This window comes from Mobula hypostoma, chromosome 21 (genome assembly GCF_963921235.1).
Source record: "Mobula hypostoma chromosome 21, sMobHyp1.1, whole genome shotgun sequence".
Lineage (NCBI taxonomy): Eukaryota > Metazoa > Chordata > Chondrichthyes > Myliobatiformes > Myliobatidae > Mobula > Mobula hypostoma.
In genome coordinates, this window is record NC_086117.1 from 8801430 (window position 1) to 8820422 (window position 18993).

At 39.3% G+C, this 18993-nt stretch overlaps 1 protein-coding gene across 4 annotated transcripts in view; it reads right to left on the reverse strand.

Moving 5' to 3' along the window:
• mapkap1 (MAPK associated protein 1) overlaps positions 1–18993 on the reverse strand; it is a 297659-nt gene that overhangs the window by 45057 nt on the left and 233609 nt on the right. For all 4 annotated transcript variants that reach the window (XM_063073411.1, XM_063073413.1, XM_063073410.1 and 1 more), the window contains one exon: positions 11714–11854. In XM_063073411.1, coding sequence (XP_062929481.1) covers positions 11714–11854 — 141 coding nt within the window. The remainder of the gene's footprint in view (positions 1–11713; positions 11855–18993) is intronic.

The window sequence follows — 18993 nt, forward strand, 5'->3', positions numbered from 1 at the left end:
ACAAATAAAATACTCTCTAAAGCCCTCTGAAACTCTGAGCTTTTCTGCTGCATTCGGAGAGAAGATTGAATACAGAGCAGATTTCTGGACCACCAGCTGAACAAAATAATCATAAAAAAACATCTGATGTGAACACTGTATTCTTAAAGAACAGTAGTGGTGTAGGATTTGGTTACACTTAAAAAGCAGCTTTATCTAGTAAGGTCACCAATTTGTATCAGAAAGTTGCAGCACTGTTACAGCAATCTAGTTATTTAGAACACAAAACTACATGATTGCTCGATCAGGTTGTGAAATATGGCCAGTTTCCTGATATTAGATTTCTAAAATTGTGGTAATATGAATTCTTTAAAGCATATTGTTTATCAAAGGCAGAAGCAGTTAGTAGGTAACAAGGTCAACTTTGAAGGATAATGCTGAAATACATAACTTAATATATACAATGTTTGGTAACACCATTAAAACTTCACTTTGAACATGTAACCAAGATGCTCAATTTTGTAACATGAATATTCTGTAAACATCTGAAGCTCTGATAAATTTACATTATTTCAGCTCGATTACAAGGTTCGCTGAAATCCAACTTCAAATGCTTATTTTTTTTTGTCAAATTAAACTCATGGGGAGAAGACTAACTAACAAACTTGATAGGGTCTGGCAAGTGATTTAGAATATGGGTGAAATTGCCAACAAGGTTTATGGTGTGGAAGCAGATCTGATGTTACAGTATGGCTCTATCCTACATGAAATAATTCATGGGGATATAATGTTTTTAAATGTGTAACTGCAGTTCCAGGTAACAGCACAGGCCCTTCAGTCCACAATGTTATGCAGACCCTTCAACCTACATTAAGATCAACCAAACCCTTCCCTTTCAGAGCTCTCAATTTGACTTTCACTCATGTGCCTAACTAAGAGGCTCTTAAATACCTCTAATGCATCTGCCTCTACCCCGGCAGCGTGAACCAAACACCTATGTAAAAAAAACAATAATCTTATTAAAATATTATTGAAAACATATCAAGTACCATACAAACCAAACTTCAAAAGACTAAATGTATGAGAAGGAGGTACCGAGCGTGTAGGCACACACAATGATTCAGGAACAGCTTCTACAGTTCTGCTATCTGATTTCATGGCATTGAACCCATGAACTCAACGTCACTACTTTTTATTTCCATTTTTGCAATACTTAATTAAAAAAAACTGAAACACATATATGTTGTAATTCATGCTTTTTTTCCTATTATTATGTAATGTTGCCTCAAGTCAACAAATTTCACGACATTTGCCGGTAATATTAAACCTGATTCTGATCATTTCACAACATAATAATTACTAAGCTCTCGTTAAGTGACTATCTTCAAGAAATACTAGGAAATAAATCTTTCAATGCTGTGTTAGATCTAGCAATGTTGTTAAACATAAAAATCTAATTACGAGGGAACAAAAAAAATTGAGGAAATGTCCCAGTAATCATTCCTTGTCTTCATGATAAGTTGAAAGTATTTTCGTAAACTTTAAACCAAATAAGTGATCCAGAACAATAAATGTTCCAGGCAGAAGCAAAGCAACACATCTTCCAAGTGACATTAGGAAACCCAAACATCTAACTATTTCTACAGCAAGCTTTCTGTTAAGCATCAATTCCATGGGATCCCAAGTATTAAGCAGTTGTGATGTCACCGTCCTGGCTGAACAACCAATCATGAAAAAAAATCTAATCTTTAAATCGCAAAGATTTCAAACCAGGAAGTACTTGAGGTCTTTTGTTGAGTACCTAATAAAATTAAACAAGAACCGAGTACCACAAGATATTTGAAATACTAAATTCATCATATTTAAAATCTCAAAAAAATGACTAAAGATACAAACTTAGTTTTGTTAAGAGCTAGTTAGAATTAAAACTATTAAAATCTCATTTCGAACATGTAGCTTCATTCGTAACATGTAGTTTCATTCGTAAGGCCAGTGATGTTGTGGGGATGGAACTAGACTCTCTCACAGTGGTGTCTCAAAAGAGGATGCTGTCCAAGTTGCATGCCATCTTGGTCAATGTCTCCCATCCACTACATAATGTACTGGGTGGGCACAGGAGTACATTCAGCCAGAGACTCATTCCACCGAGATGCAGCACAGAGCGTCATAGGAAGTCATTCCTGCCTGTGGCCATCAAACTTTACAACTCCTCCCTTGGAGAGTCAAACACCCTGAGCCAATAGGCTGGTCCTGGACTTATTTCATAATTTACTGGCATAATTTACATATTACTATTTAACTATTTATGGTTCTATTACTATTTATTATTTTTGGTGCAACTGTAACGAAAACCAATTTCCCCCGGGATCAATAAAGTATGACTATGACTAGCCAAGTGCAGGATTTTCAAAATTCCAAAATGAGTATTTTGCAAACACCAGAAGTTCAGATCAATTCACTTGATTGTAGCTTTATTACAGTGCAGTATGGATATGTTAGATTATTGAAAAGCACCTTATCAGCTGCAGGCTAAAGTCCAGGCTGTAAGTTACTGTGAAATTGGTGTTGATTTGGAAATCTCGGAAATATTTTGCATTGAATACCAATATTCAATTATAAAAGCATGAGACTACACTTCAGGAAAATTTATTGGAGAATATATGCCAACAAATATATCCACTACATAAATTATTTTTAAGACAGGCAATAGAATAAAAATAAACAACCTTCCCACTGCTGCCTATAAGAAGTTAGTACGTTTTCCCTGTGACTGCATGGGTTTCCTCCCACAGTCCAAAGACATAGCAGTTGGTATGTTAATTGCTCATTGTAAATTGTCCTGTGACTAGGCTAGGTGCTGTATCTCAATAATAATTAATGGCTTTGGACATGCAATTGGCTTCTTTACTTTCACAGATTTAATCAGGTATATCCTTAAAGCTGCCATTTCGGAGACACAGTTGGTTGCTACTATTATGAATTAATTAATTCATTTGTTTTTGGACAAAGATGGAAACTAGCCAGAACATCAAGAGAAAGCTACACTTAACTCCTGGGATGTTTAGTTTACATTCCCTACAATCATTTAAATTATCATTTGAAAATAACCCTACTAATGAACCTTCTTCTGGTAGTCATTTAAGTATAAACTCAGATCAAATATGTCATGGAAAGAGAACCCACAACCTTCTAACAGAAATACGAGATTTATTTTATGGAGAGATACAGCGCAGAACAGGTTGCAAAGAAACCCACCTATTTAACCTTAGCCTAATCACAGGCCAATTTACAATGACCAATTAACCTTCAAACTGGTACGTTTTCGGACTGTGGGAGGAAACCCATATGGTTACGGGAAGGATGTATAAAATTCTTACAGTGGATGCTGGAACTGAACTCCAAACTCAGTGTCTCGAGCTGTAACAGGGTTGCACCAACAGCTACGCTGCCAAGGCACCTCAAATCAAAATCCTTCTACAAAATGAACTAAAATGACACTTAAACAGAAACTTAATAAAAGCTGCAGATGCCAGAAATCTGAAACAAAGCAGAAAATGCTGCAAATCCTCAGCAGATCAAGCAGCATCTGTGGTAAGAGAAATAGTTAACAATACTAATGTCTAGTCTCTTTTTTCAGATTTGCTAAAGGGACTTTAACACAAAACATTAACTGTTTCCTTTTTCACACTTGCTGCCCAAAATGCAGAATCGTTTCAGCATTTTCTGTTTTACTTAAGGAACATATTTTCATGCAAGCCACAGGAATAACGTTTTATACTACACAATTTCATTGTTGAACAGAGATATTAGAGACTGTGATGACATAAAAAATAAAATTTCATCTCTGCTGAGGAATTTTCAATATGGCAGGAAGCCAGCTCCCTTAGGAGATTGATACCGTAATAAATATCAATCCATTGTTTCAACAAGATTGGTAATTCACACAGCCAAACAGGTGCACTAAAGCTCATTTTCGTACAGACAAAAGAGTCAAAAATAATGAGCTATAGCTTGACTGCTGTAATAACCTACTTGAATAATCAAAAATCTGGTTCATTAAGGAATCTGTGACACTAATGTTAATTGTGAAAGGAAATCTTATCCTATAACTGCTGGAGGTAGTTCTCTATCTTTGAAGAGCACAGAGTAACTCAAAATGTGGTGCAGACATCTGGCAAATGGACATGTTCTCTTCTGCACAGATTTAACTGTTTGCCTGCTCATTGTCGGTCAGCTCCTTGTTTAAATAAATATTGCCAACATGTTACTTTATTCCTATAATAACTCACACCATGAGGTATCTGGTGATTACTTCAACAAATTGAAGTAGAGATCTAATTTGGCTCTGCATCTCTAAAACAATTTCCACTCCCACTTAATAGAAATTAATATCTTGTCGGCATGAAACTCTAAATTAACAGCTTCCCAAATCTTCATAACCCCCCTTTAATAACGTAAATGTAAATAAAACAACATTAACACAACGACACCAAACAATAAAAATTTACCATTAAACAACTAGAGAAAAGACATTAATATTTTTATGATTGTAATTTTCATTAAACATGAAAGACAGCATTAATGAACAGGATATGCAAGCCCAGAGGAGTATCTGATCACTAAAAGATTAAAAATAAGCCAATCTCAATAAAAACACTAATTAAAGTCAACAGAATGTGTACATATTAATAAACTGAAGATAGTGAATACTTTCTACATGTGGTTATAAATCAGATGTTTAGAAAAATATCACTCCAAAAAAATTATGTTTTAAATTTACTGTAATCTGTCGAAAAATAAACAAATATTTCTACTTGACAAAGCCCTTGAACATTACTATCTAAAAAGGGAATAGATCTAAAATTTATTCTATGGTCCAAAAGCTCCAGAAACCACAAAAGCAGTCAATATTGTTAATGTACCTTGTTAATTTGATGGGATTTGTCAGGTAACTCCACTGGAAAATTATATAAAACTGTTCCAGATGAACAGATGATAGTGACATGAATTAAACTGATAGAACAATACCAGAATATAAACCAGAAATGACACCTAAAGTGGCTGTTGATTTATTGCCATCCTGAGTTTGGTTCTGGGCTTCCATGTATATTAGTGCTACAAATCTGGGTCCATTTAGCAGCAAGATGCTCGTACATACATCACTAGCTCCTGCGCCAAGCCAAGGTCATTCCCCATTGCATTAATCTTTTCAGCAAAGGCTACTCCGCCACAGCTTGTTTTTACCCATTCCAGCTTGGTAATGTTCTGGAGGTGTGGGGGGGGGGGGGAGGCGCGGGCTGATAGAGGGGAAGAAGAGGGGAGAGGAATGAGGATAATGAAGCTATTTCTACTATTACTTTCTGCATCATTTTAAATTTTAATCTTAAAGACTGCACAAGCAATGAACAGATCTGAAGCAGCTCTTTCAGAATCAGAATCAGGTGTAATATTACTGACATATGTGCACAGTGCAATACATAAAAAAACTATAAATTACATTAAAAATTACAGTATCTAAAAATTAAATTAAAACAAGTAGTACAAAAACAGAGCAAAATAGTGAAGTACTGCTCGTGGGCTGGTTCACTGTCCGTTTAGAAATCTAATGGCAGAAAGAAGAAGCTATACCTAAAATGTTGTGTGTGTGTCTTTAGGCTCCTGTACCTCCTCCTTGATGGTAGCAATGCTTTTAGTACAAAAAAGTGTCCATGAACAATTAACTCTTTGCTATTGTGGACAGTGTGCAACTGAAGGTATAGAAAATGGTGGAAGAACTAAGCAATCAGGGATTTAAGTCATTCTGCACCTTAATAAAAGTGGAATCCAGTAAGATATTTGCTGCTGTAATTCACAAACTGCAGCATTAGCGTTTATATGCAGTCGGCAACAAAATGGCACATTCCTAAAGTATTTTATTGAGATATTCTCAGTTTTTGTTAATCACAATGAACACTAATTTTTATGGAATAAAAATACTTTACTTTGCACTAATTACATTTAACTGGTCTATTTGGAAGTTTGCCAAATTGCATGTTAGTTTTCCCTCAGTAAGGCATGAAAAGCAACTTCCAAGACTCCCCCCCACCCCCACCCAAAGAGGTTAGATGTCGTCCAAGGTACTTTAGAACTTCAAACAACAGACATGGCCACAAGAATACAAAGCATTATCCGACAAGTGATGGATTCTTCACTTCCAACAGTTAATTCTAGGACTTTCTCCTCCTTTGTCAGACAGAAATGTACTGTTCTTTAAACAGAAGGATCAAATAATCAGATTTATTATCACTGAAATATGTCGTGAAATTTGTTGTTTTGCACCAGTAGTACAGTGCAATAACGTACACTATAAATTGTAACATAACATTACAAAATTACAACAATACATATACAGTATAATTAAACAAGAACTGTGTAAAGAGAGGAAAAAGAATGAGGTAGTATTCTTGGGTTCTTTGTCTTTTCAGAAATCTGATGAGGGAGGAGAAGAAGCTGTTTGTGAAATTTTAGTGTTCAGGCTGCTGTACCCTCTTCTCTGATGGTAGAAGAGGGCATGTCCTGGGTGATGGGGGCCCTTAAATGATGGCTGCTACCTTTTTGAGGCATCGTCTTTTGAACATTTTCTTAGTGGTGAGGGAGGTTCGTGCCCATGATGGAGCTGGTTGAGTTTATTTAGGAGCAGCTCAAGTCTAATTCAAAGGAAAAAAAAACGGGAGCCAGAATATAGTCAATAATGTACCACTGCAATGGTCTAATTTCAGTCACACACCTAACCTGATTCTGAAAACAAAAAAATGTAATGAGTCAAAAATAGTGCCGCTGGGGAAAGTGCACCGAGGCAGTGTTGTGCAGTGAGCTCTTGTCAATTTTGACAGAGCAGCAAAATTCCACCATGCTGGAGAAATAGGATGAGTGCAGGCTACAACAGGGCTCACACGGTTTGAGAAGTCCAAGGTTTTATTGGCCATAGTCTCCTGCTTTTGTAAAGGCAGCAGAGAAAGGCAGCTGGATTGTGGATTTCAGGATGTTAAGAAGAGGTTTGGATAACAGTGGGAACTAAGGCTGGACTAGATGTAGAATGGATCAGGAAAATGGTTGAGTTAGGGATGTTGAGTAGAGGTTTGGACGAATTAATTAATGATTGGAGGGTTGAAGAATGTAGCAATTAGGAAAATAATTTAAAAATCTTCTGTTAAACAGCAAAAGCCTCGACCACCTGCAGCAGCAAGGTAAGATTTTGTTCCTTTATTAAAGTTGCCTCGACACTAGCACAAGCCAGTTTGGTGTGGTGGTTACGGGCTTCTTCTAATTAAGACCATAAGGCAAAGGAGCAGAATTAGGCCCTTCAGTCCATTGAGTCTGCTCTGCCATTCGATCTCCTGCCTTCTCCCTGTAACCTTAATTAAAAACTTAACATCTTCTTTAAATTTACCCAATACCTTGGCCTCCACAGCCATCCATGGCAATGAATCTCACAGATTCAATTTTTCTTGCTGAAAACATTCCCCTTCATCTCTGTTCTGAAGGGACTTCCTTTTATTCTGAAGCTGTGCCCTCTGCTCCTAGACTCTTGCACTATAGGAAACATTCTCTCCATGTCCACTCTATCTAGGCCTCTCAATATTTGATTGGTTTCAATGAGATCTTTCCTCATTCTTCTAAACTCTAGCAAGAACAGACCCAGAGCTATCAAATTTTTATCATACATAAAAATTACACATTATTTTTTTCTACCAAGAATGCAGATGGACCAGGTATAATGTCTTAGCTGAGTAGCTGCAGCCAGGCTGATGCAAACCCACCTTTGAACCCCTTGAAATACATCTGAGATTGTGCACTCAAATTCTAAAAAAAGGGCGGGGGGCACAATAAGTCATGATCTTCCACTTAAGTGAAAATGGTAGGATTCACAGCCTTTGTAACAAAATGAACCAAATTTATCCAGACCAATACTGTCTGCACTTACAATTCTCTATCTGCTGCGGGGTAATGAAAATTATGCTTGCATTTTGGAGCTACTCTTTAAAAAATGATAAATTTTATCATTTCACTTTGGAACAATAATAGCATTAAACATCTGAACCACACTAATGTCAGGTGGCATGGTAGTGGAGCAATTAGCACAATGCTTTACTTTGGCAGCAATAAGGGTTCAATTCCCACTGCTGTCAGTAAGGAGTTTGCATGTTCTCACCATGACCATTTGGGTTTCCTCAGAGTGCTCTGGTTTCCTCCCACATCTCAAAGACATACAGGTTGGTAGGCTACGAGCATGGTGTGCATCCTTGGACTATGTTGGTCATTGATGCAAACGACACATTTCACTATTTGCTTGGATGCTAATCTTTAATCTGTAGGCATCATTGTTCCGACATTGTAATTTCAGTGGTTATCAGCATGAGATATAAATTCCAAATTTATAAGTGTTGTACAGATTTGCCAATAGACTGATGGGAGAGAAGAGGGTGTGATCTCCCACCAACACCATTTAAGCAGCAGGTAGCCCAAAAATCGTGCACATGCACTGTCATATCCTTAAGTCCCAGACATACTGACAGTTTCAAGATGCTGTCAGCTCCCTCAACCACTGGGTTTTCAATGGAGACCAGCCTTGCTGAGTTTCTGAGTATCATGCTGGGGGAAAAGCATCTCAGGTCCTGTGCCTAGGATCCTGCCAATTTCAGTGGTGATTGTGGGGCTGTATTTTGTTTCAGTTTAATTTTTTCATTGAAATTATGCTTTTAGTGAAATATATTTAAAATTCTTATTATTTTCTCAACTTCAATATCAAGTGTTTAATGCCTTTGCAAATGTCACAAAACATTCAAAATCACGTGGATTTACAGTCAACTAAGGTGGGTTGTATAGTGACTGGCCATCAGAGCTTTCAGGACCACTGGGGTCACATCACAAGAGGCACTGCTGGTGTGCAGATGTTGCTGTTGTCCTCTGGGACACTGGGATCGGTGTGGCTGTAGAGGACCCAAGCATGGATCTGAACCAAGATCCAACCCATCATAAGCACAAGAGATTTGACAGAAATGGGGGATCCAGAGTAACACACAAAATGCTGGAGGAACAGCAGGGCAGGCAATATCTATGGAAAGGAATAAAGAGTCCATGTTTCGGGCCAACACACTTCATCAGGACTGGAGCGGTCTTGAAGAAGGGCACCGCCCTGAAATGTTGACTCTTTATTCCACTCCAATCCATCACATTTTTTTTGGGATGTTATTTGCTGCAGAAACTCATTTATTTATTTGAAGTAAAATGAACATTAACCTAAAAATAGTCCAGTGGAAGTGATTTTCCTGTACATTAATTTCGCTGTGCACATCAACACCTTTCAATAAGAGTGTTCAGACATTTTCACATTCACCACGAGGCAGCCTATACCTTCCATAAAGCACAGAATTAAAATATGACGGAAAACTCACATTTATAAGCACACTGAAAGGTGCATTAACCCCTGAAAGCTGTGCTTACAGGTCAGTCCCATCAGTACTGAACGAGTTGAACCATTCTTTCACCTAACAGCTCCACTCCCCTCCTATCATTTATCTTTAATGATAAGGAGTGACCTTTTCAAGCGCTCAGTTCTGACAGCTTCCAGATGCAGAGGGGCCAAAAATATTCTCCAAGAAGCAAACTGACAGGAACTGGCAAAATAAAAAGTAGGCTTTGCAGAAGGATTTCATGTTTGAATGATATCACAGCAATATCCTCACCAATATAATAGGGAAACACTTTAAACTACTTTTTTATAATGCTATTTACATTGTAAATAAATGCTGGGATTTGTGTATTTTGGACATTTTATCCATAACTGCATTTCTAACTTTATTTTCATAAAATTTATTCTTAATAATTGGTAAATGTTGTCATTTCTTGTTGCATGTCGCACCAACACACCACAGCAATTTCCTAATATGTAAGAACATTTGTGGCCAAGAAAGTTAATCCTTAAATATTTCAGAGAAGCTAAAGATTCAGGTTGGATATTAAGCAAATAAGAATTCTGTGTTGCATTGCAAGATTGCGCCATGGGCATAGCGGTTAAAACAACACTATTACAGTTCAGGGCATTCTGGAGTTCAGAACTCAAGTCCAACGGCGTTTTGTAAGGAGCCTGTATGTTCTCCCCGTGGAATGCATGGATTTCCTCCGGGTGCTCTGGTTTCCTCCCACAGTCCAAAGATAGGTTAACTGGTCATTGTATTTTGTCTTGTGATGAGGTTAGGGTTAAGCAGGGTTGTGGAGTTGCTGTGGCGGCGTGGCTCGAAGGGCCTATTCCACGCTGTATCACTAAATAAATAACATCTGTTAGACCAACTGTGACTAAGCCAAAACCACCTCAACATTCTTTCAGTTAGTCCTGACGAAGGGTCTCTGCCTGAAACGTCGACTGTACCTCTTCCTATAGATGCTGCCTGGCCTGCTGTGTTCACCAGCATTTTGGGGTGCTGCTTTTAATAATGTTGTTTACATTGTAAATACATGCTGATATTTATGCACATTTTATTCTCTATCTGTACTTTGAATAATTCTTTATTCTGATTAATTGTTGAATGTCTTTGTTGCATGAAGCACCAACACATCGTAGCAATTTCCTAATGCACACAAACGTACATGATGAAGAAAGTTGCCCCTTAAACATTTCTGAGAAGTTAAGATTTGAAGAATATCAAGCAAACAAAAATTGCTACTGCATTGAGAGATTACATCTTTTAGACCTCCTGTCACTAAGCCAAAGACAACTGAACGAACACAATTTCCTTTTGTCCTTTAATTATTATTTTCAAATTTCCCCTTATGTGATTAATATGTTTGTTTTGATTGAAGTTTACAGAGAATGGTGTGAGAAACAAAAAACATCCAGTGAGCCGTAGTTCTGTGGGCAAAAATGTCTCGTTATGAGAGGTCAGAGGAGAATGGCCAGACTGGTTCAAGCTGACCGGAAAGTGACAGTAACTCAAATAACCACACGTTACAAAAGGGGCGTGCAGAAGAGCATCTCTGAATGCACAACACAACGAACCTCGAAATGGGGATGAACTTCAGTAGAAGACCACTTTATTAGGCCACTCCTGTACTGAGTGTCTAAGATAACTCTAAATATTGAAATTCATTGTGTTTTTCATTGTTTTCTTGATGCTTATTGTGTTTTTATGCTGCATTGGATCTGGAGTAACAATCATTTCATTCTCCTTTACACTTGTGTACGAATGAATGACAATAACCAGTCTTGAATCTTGCATGTGTGTGAACTCTAATCCTGTTCTCAGGGCTTACATTTTGTTTCCCTTTATTAACCTGCAGAATATCAACTTTGTTGAATTAAAACTAATCGCAAAATAAGGTCTTACCCTATCCTACCTCAGTGGAGAGAGGACATCAGAAAGCAGTTTATATGGGGGAAAAATATACTACACCATAAATTAAGTTCCTATTAATACATCAGTTTAGTTATACGTTAAAATATTATGGCAGTCTTTCCTTGGAAACATTGAATACTTTTTGTGGCAATTTGAATAATTAGTTTCTTTGTGTTCCATTACAATTAATGTAATTGGCGCCTACAATATTACCAGCCATTACAGAATTATTTTGAAAATGAGCGATTTGAGGGAAAGAGCAATTTACTACAGGTAATTATTTTTAAAATCTAATTTTTGCACTGTTTGAAGTCGTTTGGCAAGCATAAAAAGGCTGTTTTTCCCCAAGTAATAACAATTACCTAATTGAACATCAGTGGTGAATCGAAGCTTGTGAACGACGCTGACTTTGTAAGATTTGTAGCGTTGACTGCTCAGAATGTCCTGCACGGTTGTTATATCCAGAGGGGGCTCGTCCTCTGAACTCTCTTCTCCTCTTGAACCTACAAAACAAGAAAAAAAGCTGGAGACATTCCATTTGCAAAATGAACACTGGTCACTTGTTTAAAATTCAAAATATAAACAATGGAAAAATTATTCAAAGGGGAAGAATATTGGACCGGTAAAATATATGAACAATTTCTCAATTGCATACTTGAGAAAATAAATTAGATTTCAAATTTGGACTCTTACCAGAAAACATTAGACTTGTGTAACTATAGACTTTAAATTTCTAAGACATTGATGGTTTGCACAATCTCATGTCAAACTTTCCTATGTTGTTTAGATAGCCAGTGAAGTCTCAGCGTTTCCAATTCTGACTGAGGTGCCACTCTCTAAGTGTACTGACAGATTTTCAAACAGCTCAGGTCTGAAATGGGCTTTACAGATCTGCTGCCCATTTCAGAAGTTGCCCAGTTTTCATTTTCTTTGATTTCAAAACGCAGCAGTTTTGACAACTGACAGTTGATGCACAAAATTCCAGTTTAGATTCTCGGCAGGTGGTGAACAATCTGCTCCCTTGCCTGTGCGGAGTTGCTGAGGCCTTCTGGCATTTTCCTGTTTTGCTTTCAGCTTTCAGAAACCTGCATTTAGTTTGCTTTTGGGGCAAACAAATTACTAAGACCATAATACATAGAGCAGAAGATGGCCATTTGCCCCATTGAGTCTGGTCTGCCATTCTATCATGGCTGATTTATTATTCCCTCTCCCTCCAATTTTCCTGCCTTCTCCCTGTAACCCATCAACGTTTGTTTTAAATATGCTCAATGACTCGGCGTCCACAGCTGCCTGTGGCAATGAATTCCACAGATTCACCACCCTCTGAATTTCTTCAGTGGAAGAACTGATTGCCAGGTTGAATGGACTGAACAGTCCAATTGTGCTCCTAAATCTTATGGTCATATTTTGAGAACATGGCTCCAGCTTGAAGAGAGAGCTTCTCTGCACATACTCCTTGGATCGCTCCCTGTAATCTGGACATCCCAGTAAGGGGGACTCTCAATCTTCAAGAGGAAGAGACCCAGCTTCCCCTATTGGCCGTGAAAGAATTGCTTCTTCATCTCAGAATTCTTCTTTTTTAAAATATAAAAACAATGCTTAAACTACTTCAACTTTATCAGTTGTCATTTTTGTCCTGTTAGGCATTCCCAAGAATGCGAGTTTACTTTGCACTTGGCTACTGATTTGGTTCCATGGAAGACGCTGAAGCCAAATGTTGTGGGATGTTTAACATTGCCAATGTGCTCTGCACGTAGCACCGGTGACCAAAGATGAACTGAAGTTCCTTCCGAGCAGCTTGACTTCATTTGAAGAATGTTTCTAACAAAATAAATCTCTCTTCTCTCTGAAGGATTAAGCTTTCCAAATACTACCACTTGGTTTTGAAATCTTTTATTTATTGCTAACTTTTGTTTTTAACATTTCATTCCTTTCTTTCTGCCAGTTAAAAGCTAAAGTTGTTTTCATTCTGTGGGTGATGCTGCTCATAATAAATTTTCAAGTAGCTTATTTACACACTCCCTTAATGCACTAACTGCTTTGGTACACTTCCATGGGCGCATTCCAATCTCAATAACCTTGCCCAGTTGTACGATCTTCACATTCAAGTCTGATTGCAAGTAATGGAAGGCTGTCTCCTGTGAAAACACCTTTGCTAAAAATGACACTCTCTACTGGATATTCATTTCCTACAGGAATTTCAAGCAGACTTTTCTCATTTGACCTAAGTATGTAGTACCCTTTCCACTTTATACGAAAGTGATTACTCTTCATTGCCTGTGTAATGTCCAAAGCTTTGAAATGACTCAGATAAAAACCACTGATCAATGATGAAGCTGAGGGGTTTCCTACTGACTACAACACACTTTAATATGTACTAAATACACATCATTCTAACAGCTAAGCACTACATATATAGCAATACAGGTCCTTCGGTCCAATGTTAATTTGCTCCAAGGTCAATCTAACCCTTCCCTCTTACATACTCTTCCATTCTTCTATCATCCATGTATCTATCCAAGTGATTCTTAGATGTCCCTAATGTATCTGCTTCTACCACCATCCCTAGCAAGGAATTCCACACACACACGACTCTCTATGTGAAGAACTTATTTCCAACATCTCCCCCTAATCACGTTACAATTATGCTCCCTGTACTAGCCATATCCACTCTGGAAAAATGTTTCTGGCTAACCACTCAATCTATGCTTATCATCTTGTCCATCTCTATCAAGTCACTTCTTTTCCTCCTTCACTCCAAAGAGAAAAGCCTTAGCTCGTTCAACCTGCCTTCGTAAGACGTGCACTGTAGTCCAGGAAGCATCCTGGTAATCTCCTTTGCACCCACTCCACATCCTTCCCATAATGGGACACAGAGAAATGAACATAATATTCAAAATAATTCTACACATTGCAACACCTGCTTTCTAAATGGAGTTCCATAGAACTGAATGCTAGGATGCAGACATTAATGCATGCTTTGAAAAAGGAATGTGCAGCCCCGCTTCTCTGCACTGTTGCAATGGTAAATTCCCTTTTGTTTCTACAAAAACAAAACATTTCCTTATTTTGTTGCCAGTGAAGTTTGAAGAATGGGGTATTTATCATGTCAACATCAAGAATGGGTAGGTCAGCTCCACCTGTCAGAAGTACAGGGGTCTCCCGCTTTTCGAACGTTCACTTTACGAAACCTCGCTGTTACGAAAAAAGCAGCACACGATAAAAGGCAGCGCGCACCCCGAGCAGCCGCTCCTCCCCCGGAATGGCATTCTCGCCGGCATTGCTTAAGCACGTGCCTGTGAGCAGCCGTTAGCAAGATGAGTTCTAAGGTATCGGAAAAGCCTAAAAGAGCTTGTAAGGGTGTTACACAGCGTAAAACTAGACATAATTAAGTGTTTCGATCGTGGTGAACGAAGTAAGGACAAAGTGAGTTTGGCTTGTGGAAGTTGACGAAGATGATGTTGAAGAGGTTTGGCATCCCATGACCAAGAACTGATAGATGAAGAGCTGATGCAATTGGAAGAGGAAAGGATAATAATCAAAACCGAATGCAGTAGCGAATGGACTGAAAGTGAAGTCGTCCAGGAACTGAACGTGAGGCGACTGTGTGAGATTTTCGCTGCAGCCACAAAGTACAACTTTAATTTTGAAAAGGTATGTCGGTTTAGGGCATATTTGCAAGAAGGTTTACAAAGAACTGTATGGTAGAAAAATGCACGAGGCTAGCAGTCAAGCATACTCGAGGAATTCTGCAGATGCTGGAAATTCAAGCAACACACATCAAGGTTGCTAGTGAATGCAGCAGGCCAGGCAGCATCTCCAGAAAGAGGTACAGTCGACGTTTCCAGCCGAGACCCTTCGTCAGGACTAGTCCTAATGAAGGGTCTCGGCCTGAAATGTTGACTGTACCTCTTCCTAGAGATGCTGCCTGGCCTGCTGCGTTCACCAGCAACTTTGATGTGTGTTGCAGTCAAGCATACTGTTGTTTTTCAAGCCTTCCACATCAGCCACAGCAGATGACAAACCTTGACCTTTGACATCAAGGCAGGCAAACATAGAAGATGACGACCTGCCTGCCCCGATCGATGATGAGATGACACCCCAGTGGTCCCAACTTCCGGGCCGCCGACAGATACCAATTCGCGGAGAATGCAGTGGTAGCCAGGAGGCACCCAGCACGTCTTTAAGAAAAAAGCCGGAATAAACAAGCTAATTAATTAGGTGCCGCCCGGCATGTAAATGTCGGCCCAGATCAGAAGTGATTGCCGATTTCACTTGTTCTATGCAATTGGCAATTGCCTCTGATCTGGGCTGACATTTACGTGCCGGGCGGCACCTAATTAACTAGCTTGTTTATTTTGGCTTTTTTCTTAAAGATGTGCTGGGTGCGTCCCGGCTACCGCTGTACCCCTGCATGCTTCGCGGATCGGTATCGGTTCACTGCCTGGAGGGTGGGGGCCACTGCACCACCCCAACCTACGATGACACAGCCTAACACACCATCATCAGTGTGCTCTGCGCTGTCTTCCTAATTCCGGTAAGTGATACTACACTGTACATACATTATTTCTATTTTATATCAGCTATTTTTATGTGTTATTTGGTATGATTTGGCAGCTTCATAGCTTAAAGGTTACTGGAGAGAGTATTTTGCCAAGAGCGCTTGCGCCGTGTTTTGCCAAGAGCGCTTGCGTGAGATTTTTGCTATGGAGAACAGTGCAGGCAATTGTTGTAGAGAAGTATTTCTAATTTATATAGGCTGTGTACTTATCATATTATTCCTGCTTTTACTATATGTTACTGTTATTGAAGGTTTTGTGTGTTATTTGGAACAATTTGGTAGGTTACTTTTGGGTCTGTGAACGCTCACAAAATTTTCCCATATAAATAAATGGTAATTGCTTCTTCGCTTTACGACATTCCGGATTACGAACCGTTTCATAGGAACGCTCTACCTTCGGATGGCGGGGGAAACCTGTACAAGAAAAAAAAGGGTCATGTAGCATTGTGACTTCAATCCGATCTCAGACAGACAAACCTTCCTGGCATCTCTGCACACTTGTTCTTCAATTTTCACGTCGAGTCTACAGCACCAGAACTGATGAAGGGTTCTGCTGAGGGTCAAATCAGTAGCAGTCAGGTCTGGGGACCAAGTAAAATGCAAGCGGTCCAAGCATGATCTCTGAAAAGCCATCTCACGTGCGAAGTGGCAATTCCAGACCAAACTTGAATCACTCAAGGATGTTCAAAAGCTATGGTAGGGCTTGAATAGTGAGTAGAAGATGAACTGATCTCCACAAGTCATAAAGTTAAAGATGAAACATTCTTTTCAACATTTTAAGCAAGACTAGTGTATTATTTTTGTTTTGTGCAATTTTAGAGTGAAAAAAAGGAAAGGAGTACCTTGCAGAAGTTTGGGCACCCCAAGAGATTTGAGCTCTCAGATATCTTTTACTAAGGTCTCAGACCTTAATTAGCTTATTAGGGCTATGGCTTGTTCACAGTCATCGTTAGGAAAGGCCAGGTGATACAAATTTCAAAGCTTTACCCTGACTCCCCAAACCTTGTTCCAACAATCAGCAGCCATGGGCTCCTCTAAGCAGCTGCCTAGCACTCTGAAAATTAAAATAAATGATGCCCACAAAGCAGGAGAAGGCTATAAGAAGACAGCAAAGCATTTTCAGGTAGCCGTTTCCTCAGTTCGTAATGTAATTAAGAATTGGCAGTTAACAGGAACAGGGGAGGTCAAGTTGAGGTCTGGAAGACCAAGAAAACTTTCAGAGAGAACTGGTCGTAGGATTGCTAGAAAGGCAAATCAAAACCCCCGTTTGACTGCAAAAGACCTTCAGGAAGATTTAGCAGACTCTGGAATGGTGGTGCACTGTTCTACTGTGCAGCAACACCTGCACAAATATGACCTTCACGGAAGAGTCATCAGAAGAAAACCTTTTCTGTGTCCTCACCACAAAATTCAGCCTCAGGAGTTTGCAAAGGGACATCTAAACAAGCCTGATGCATTTTGGAAACAAGTCCTGTGGACTGATGAAGTTAAAATAGAACTTTTTGGCAGCAATGAGCAAAAGTATGTTTGGAGAAAAAAGGGTGCAGAATTTCATGAAAAGAACACCTCTCCAACTGTTAAGCACGGGGGTGGATCGATCATGCTTTGGGTTTGTGTTGCAGCCAGTGGCACGGGGAACATTTCACTGGTAGAGGGAAGAATGAATTCAATTAAATACCAGTAAATTCTGGAAGCAAACATCACACCGTCTGTAAAAAAGCTGAAGAGGAACAGAGGATACCTTCTACAACAGGATAATGATCATAAACACACCTCAAAATCCACAATGGACTACCTCAAGAGGCGCAAGCTGAAGGTTTTGCCATGGCCCTCACAGTCCCCCGACCTAAACATCATCGAGAATCTGTGGATAGACCTCAAAAGAGCAGTGCATGCAAGACGGCCCAAGAATCTCACAGAACCAGAAGCCTTTTGCAAGGAAGAATGGGCAAAAATCCCCCAAACAGGAATTAAAAGACTCTTAGTTGGCTACAGAAAGCGTTTACAAGCTGTGATACTTGCCAAAGGGGGTGTTACTAAGTACTGCTATGCAAGGTGCCCAAACCTTTGCTTCGGACCCTGTTCCTTTTTTATTATTTTGAAACTGTAAAAGACGGAAATAAAAAAAGTAATCTTGCTTAAAATATTAAAGAAATGTGTCATCTTTAACTTTATGCCTTTTGGAAATCAGGTCATCTTTTACTCGCTTAGCTATTCACAGTAAAAGAAATTTTGACCGGGGTGCCCAAACTTTTGCATGCCACTATAGGTCACAATAACAGTAAGGCTTCACTCCCAGATGAGCTCAATGCTTTTTATGCTCGCTTTGACCATCAAAACATGGAGGCACCTTCACGAACTCCCATAGCCCCCAGTGACCCTCTGATTCCAGTCTCTGAGGCCGACATTAGTGCATCCTTCCAGAGGGCAAACCTACAGGAAGCATCCAGGCCAGATGGGGTACGTGGTTGAGTAGGAAAGAGCAATGCTGATCAACTGGCTGGAGTGTTCACTGATATTAGTAACCTCTTGCTCTGGCAGCCTGAAGTACCCACCTGCTTCAATGATATTGTTACACAAGAAGAATGTGTAGTCTGCCTCAATGGTTACTGTCCAGTAGCATTTATATCCACTGTGATCAAGTGATTTGAGAGGTTGGAGATGAAACACGTTAACTCCTGCCTGAGAAGCAACTTGGACCTGCTCCAATTTGCTTACTGTCACAACAGGTCAACAGTCGTAACCCTCCCTGCCACTGAGCACATCCAGATGGAGCACTGTCGCAGGGTAGTAGCATCCATCATCAAGGAAGCCCACCATCCAAACTACGCACACTTCTCACTGCTGCCATCACAAAGTACAGGAGCTTCAGAACCCAAACCACTACGTTCAAGAACAGTTATTACCCCTCAACCATCAGGATCTTGAACCAGAGGGGATAACTTCACTTGCCCCATTACTGAACTGTTCCCAGAACTTACTGACTCACTTTCAAGGACTCTTCATCTCATGTTCTCAACTTTTATTACTTATTTATTAATTTTTTTTCTTTTGTATTGCACTTTCTTGTCTTTTGCACAT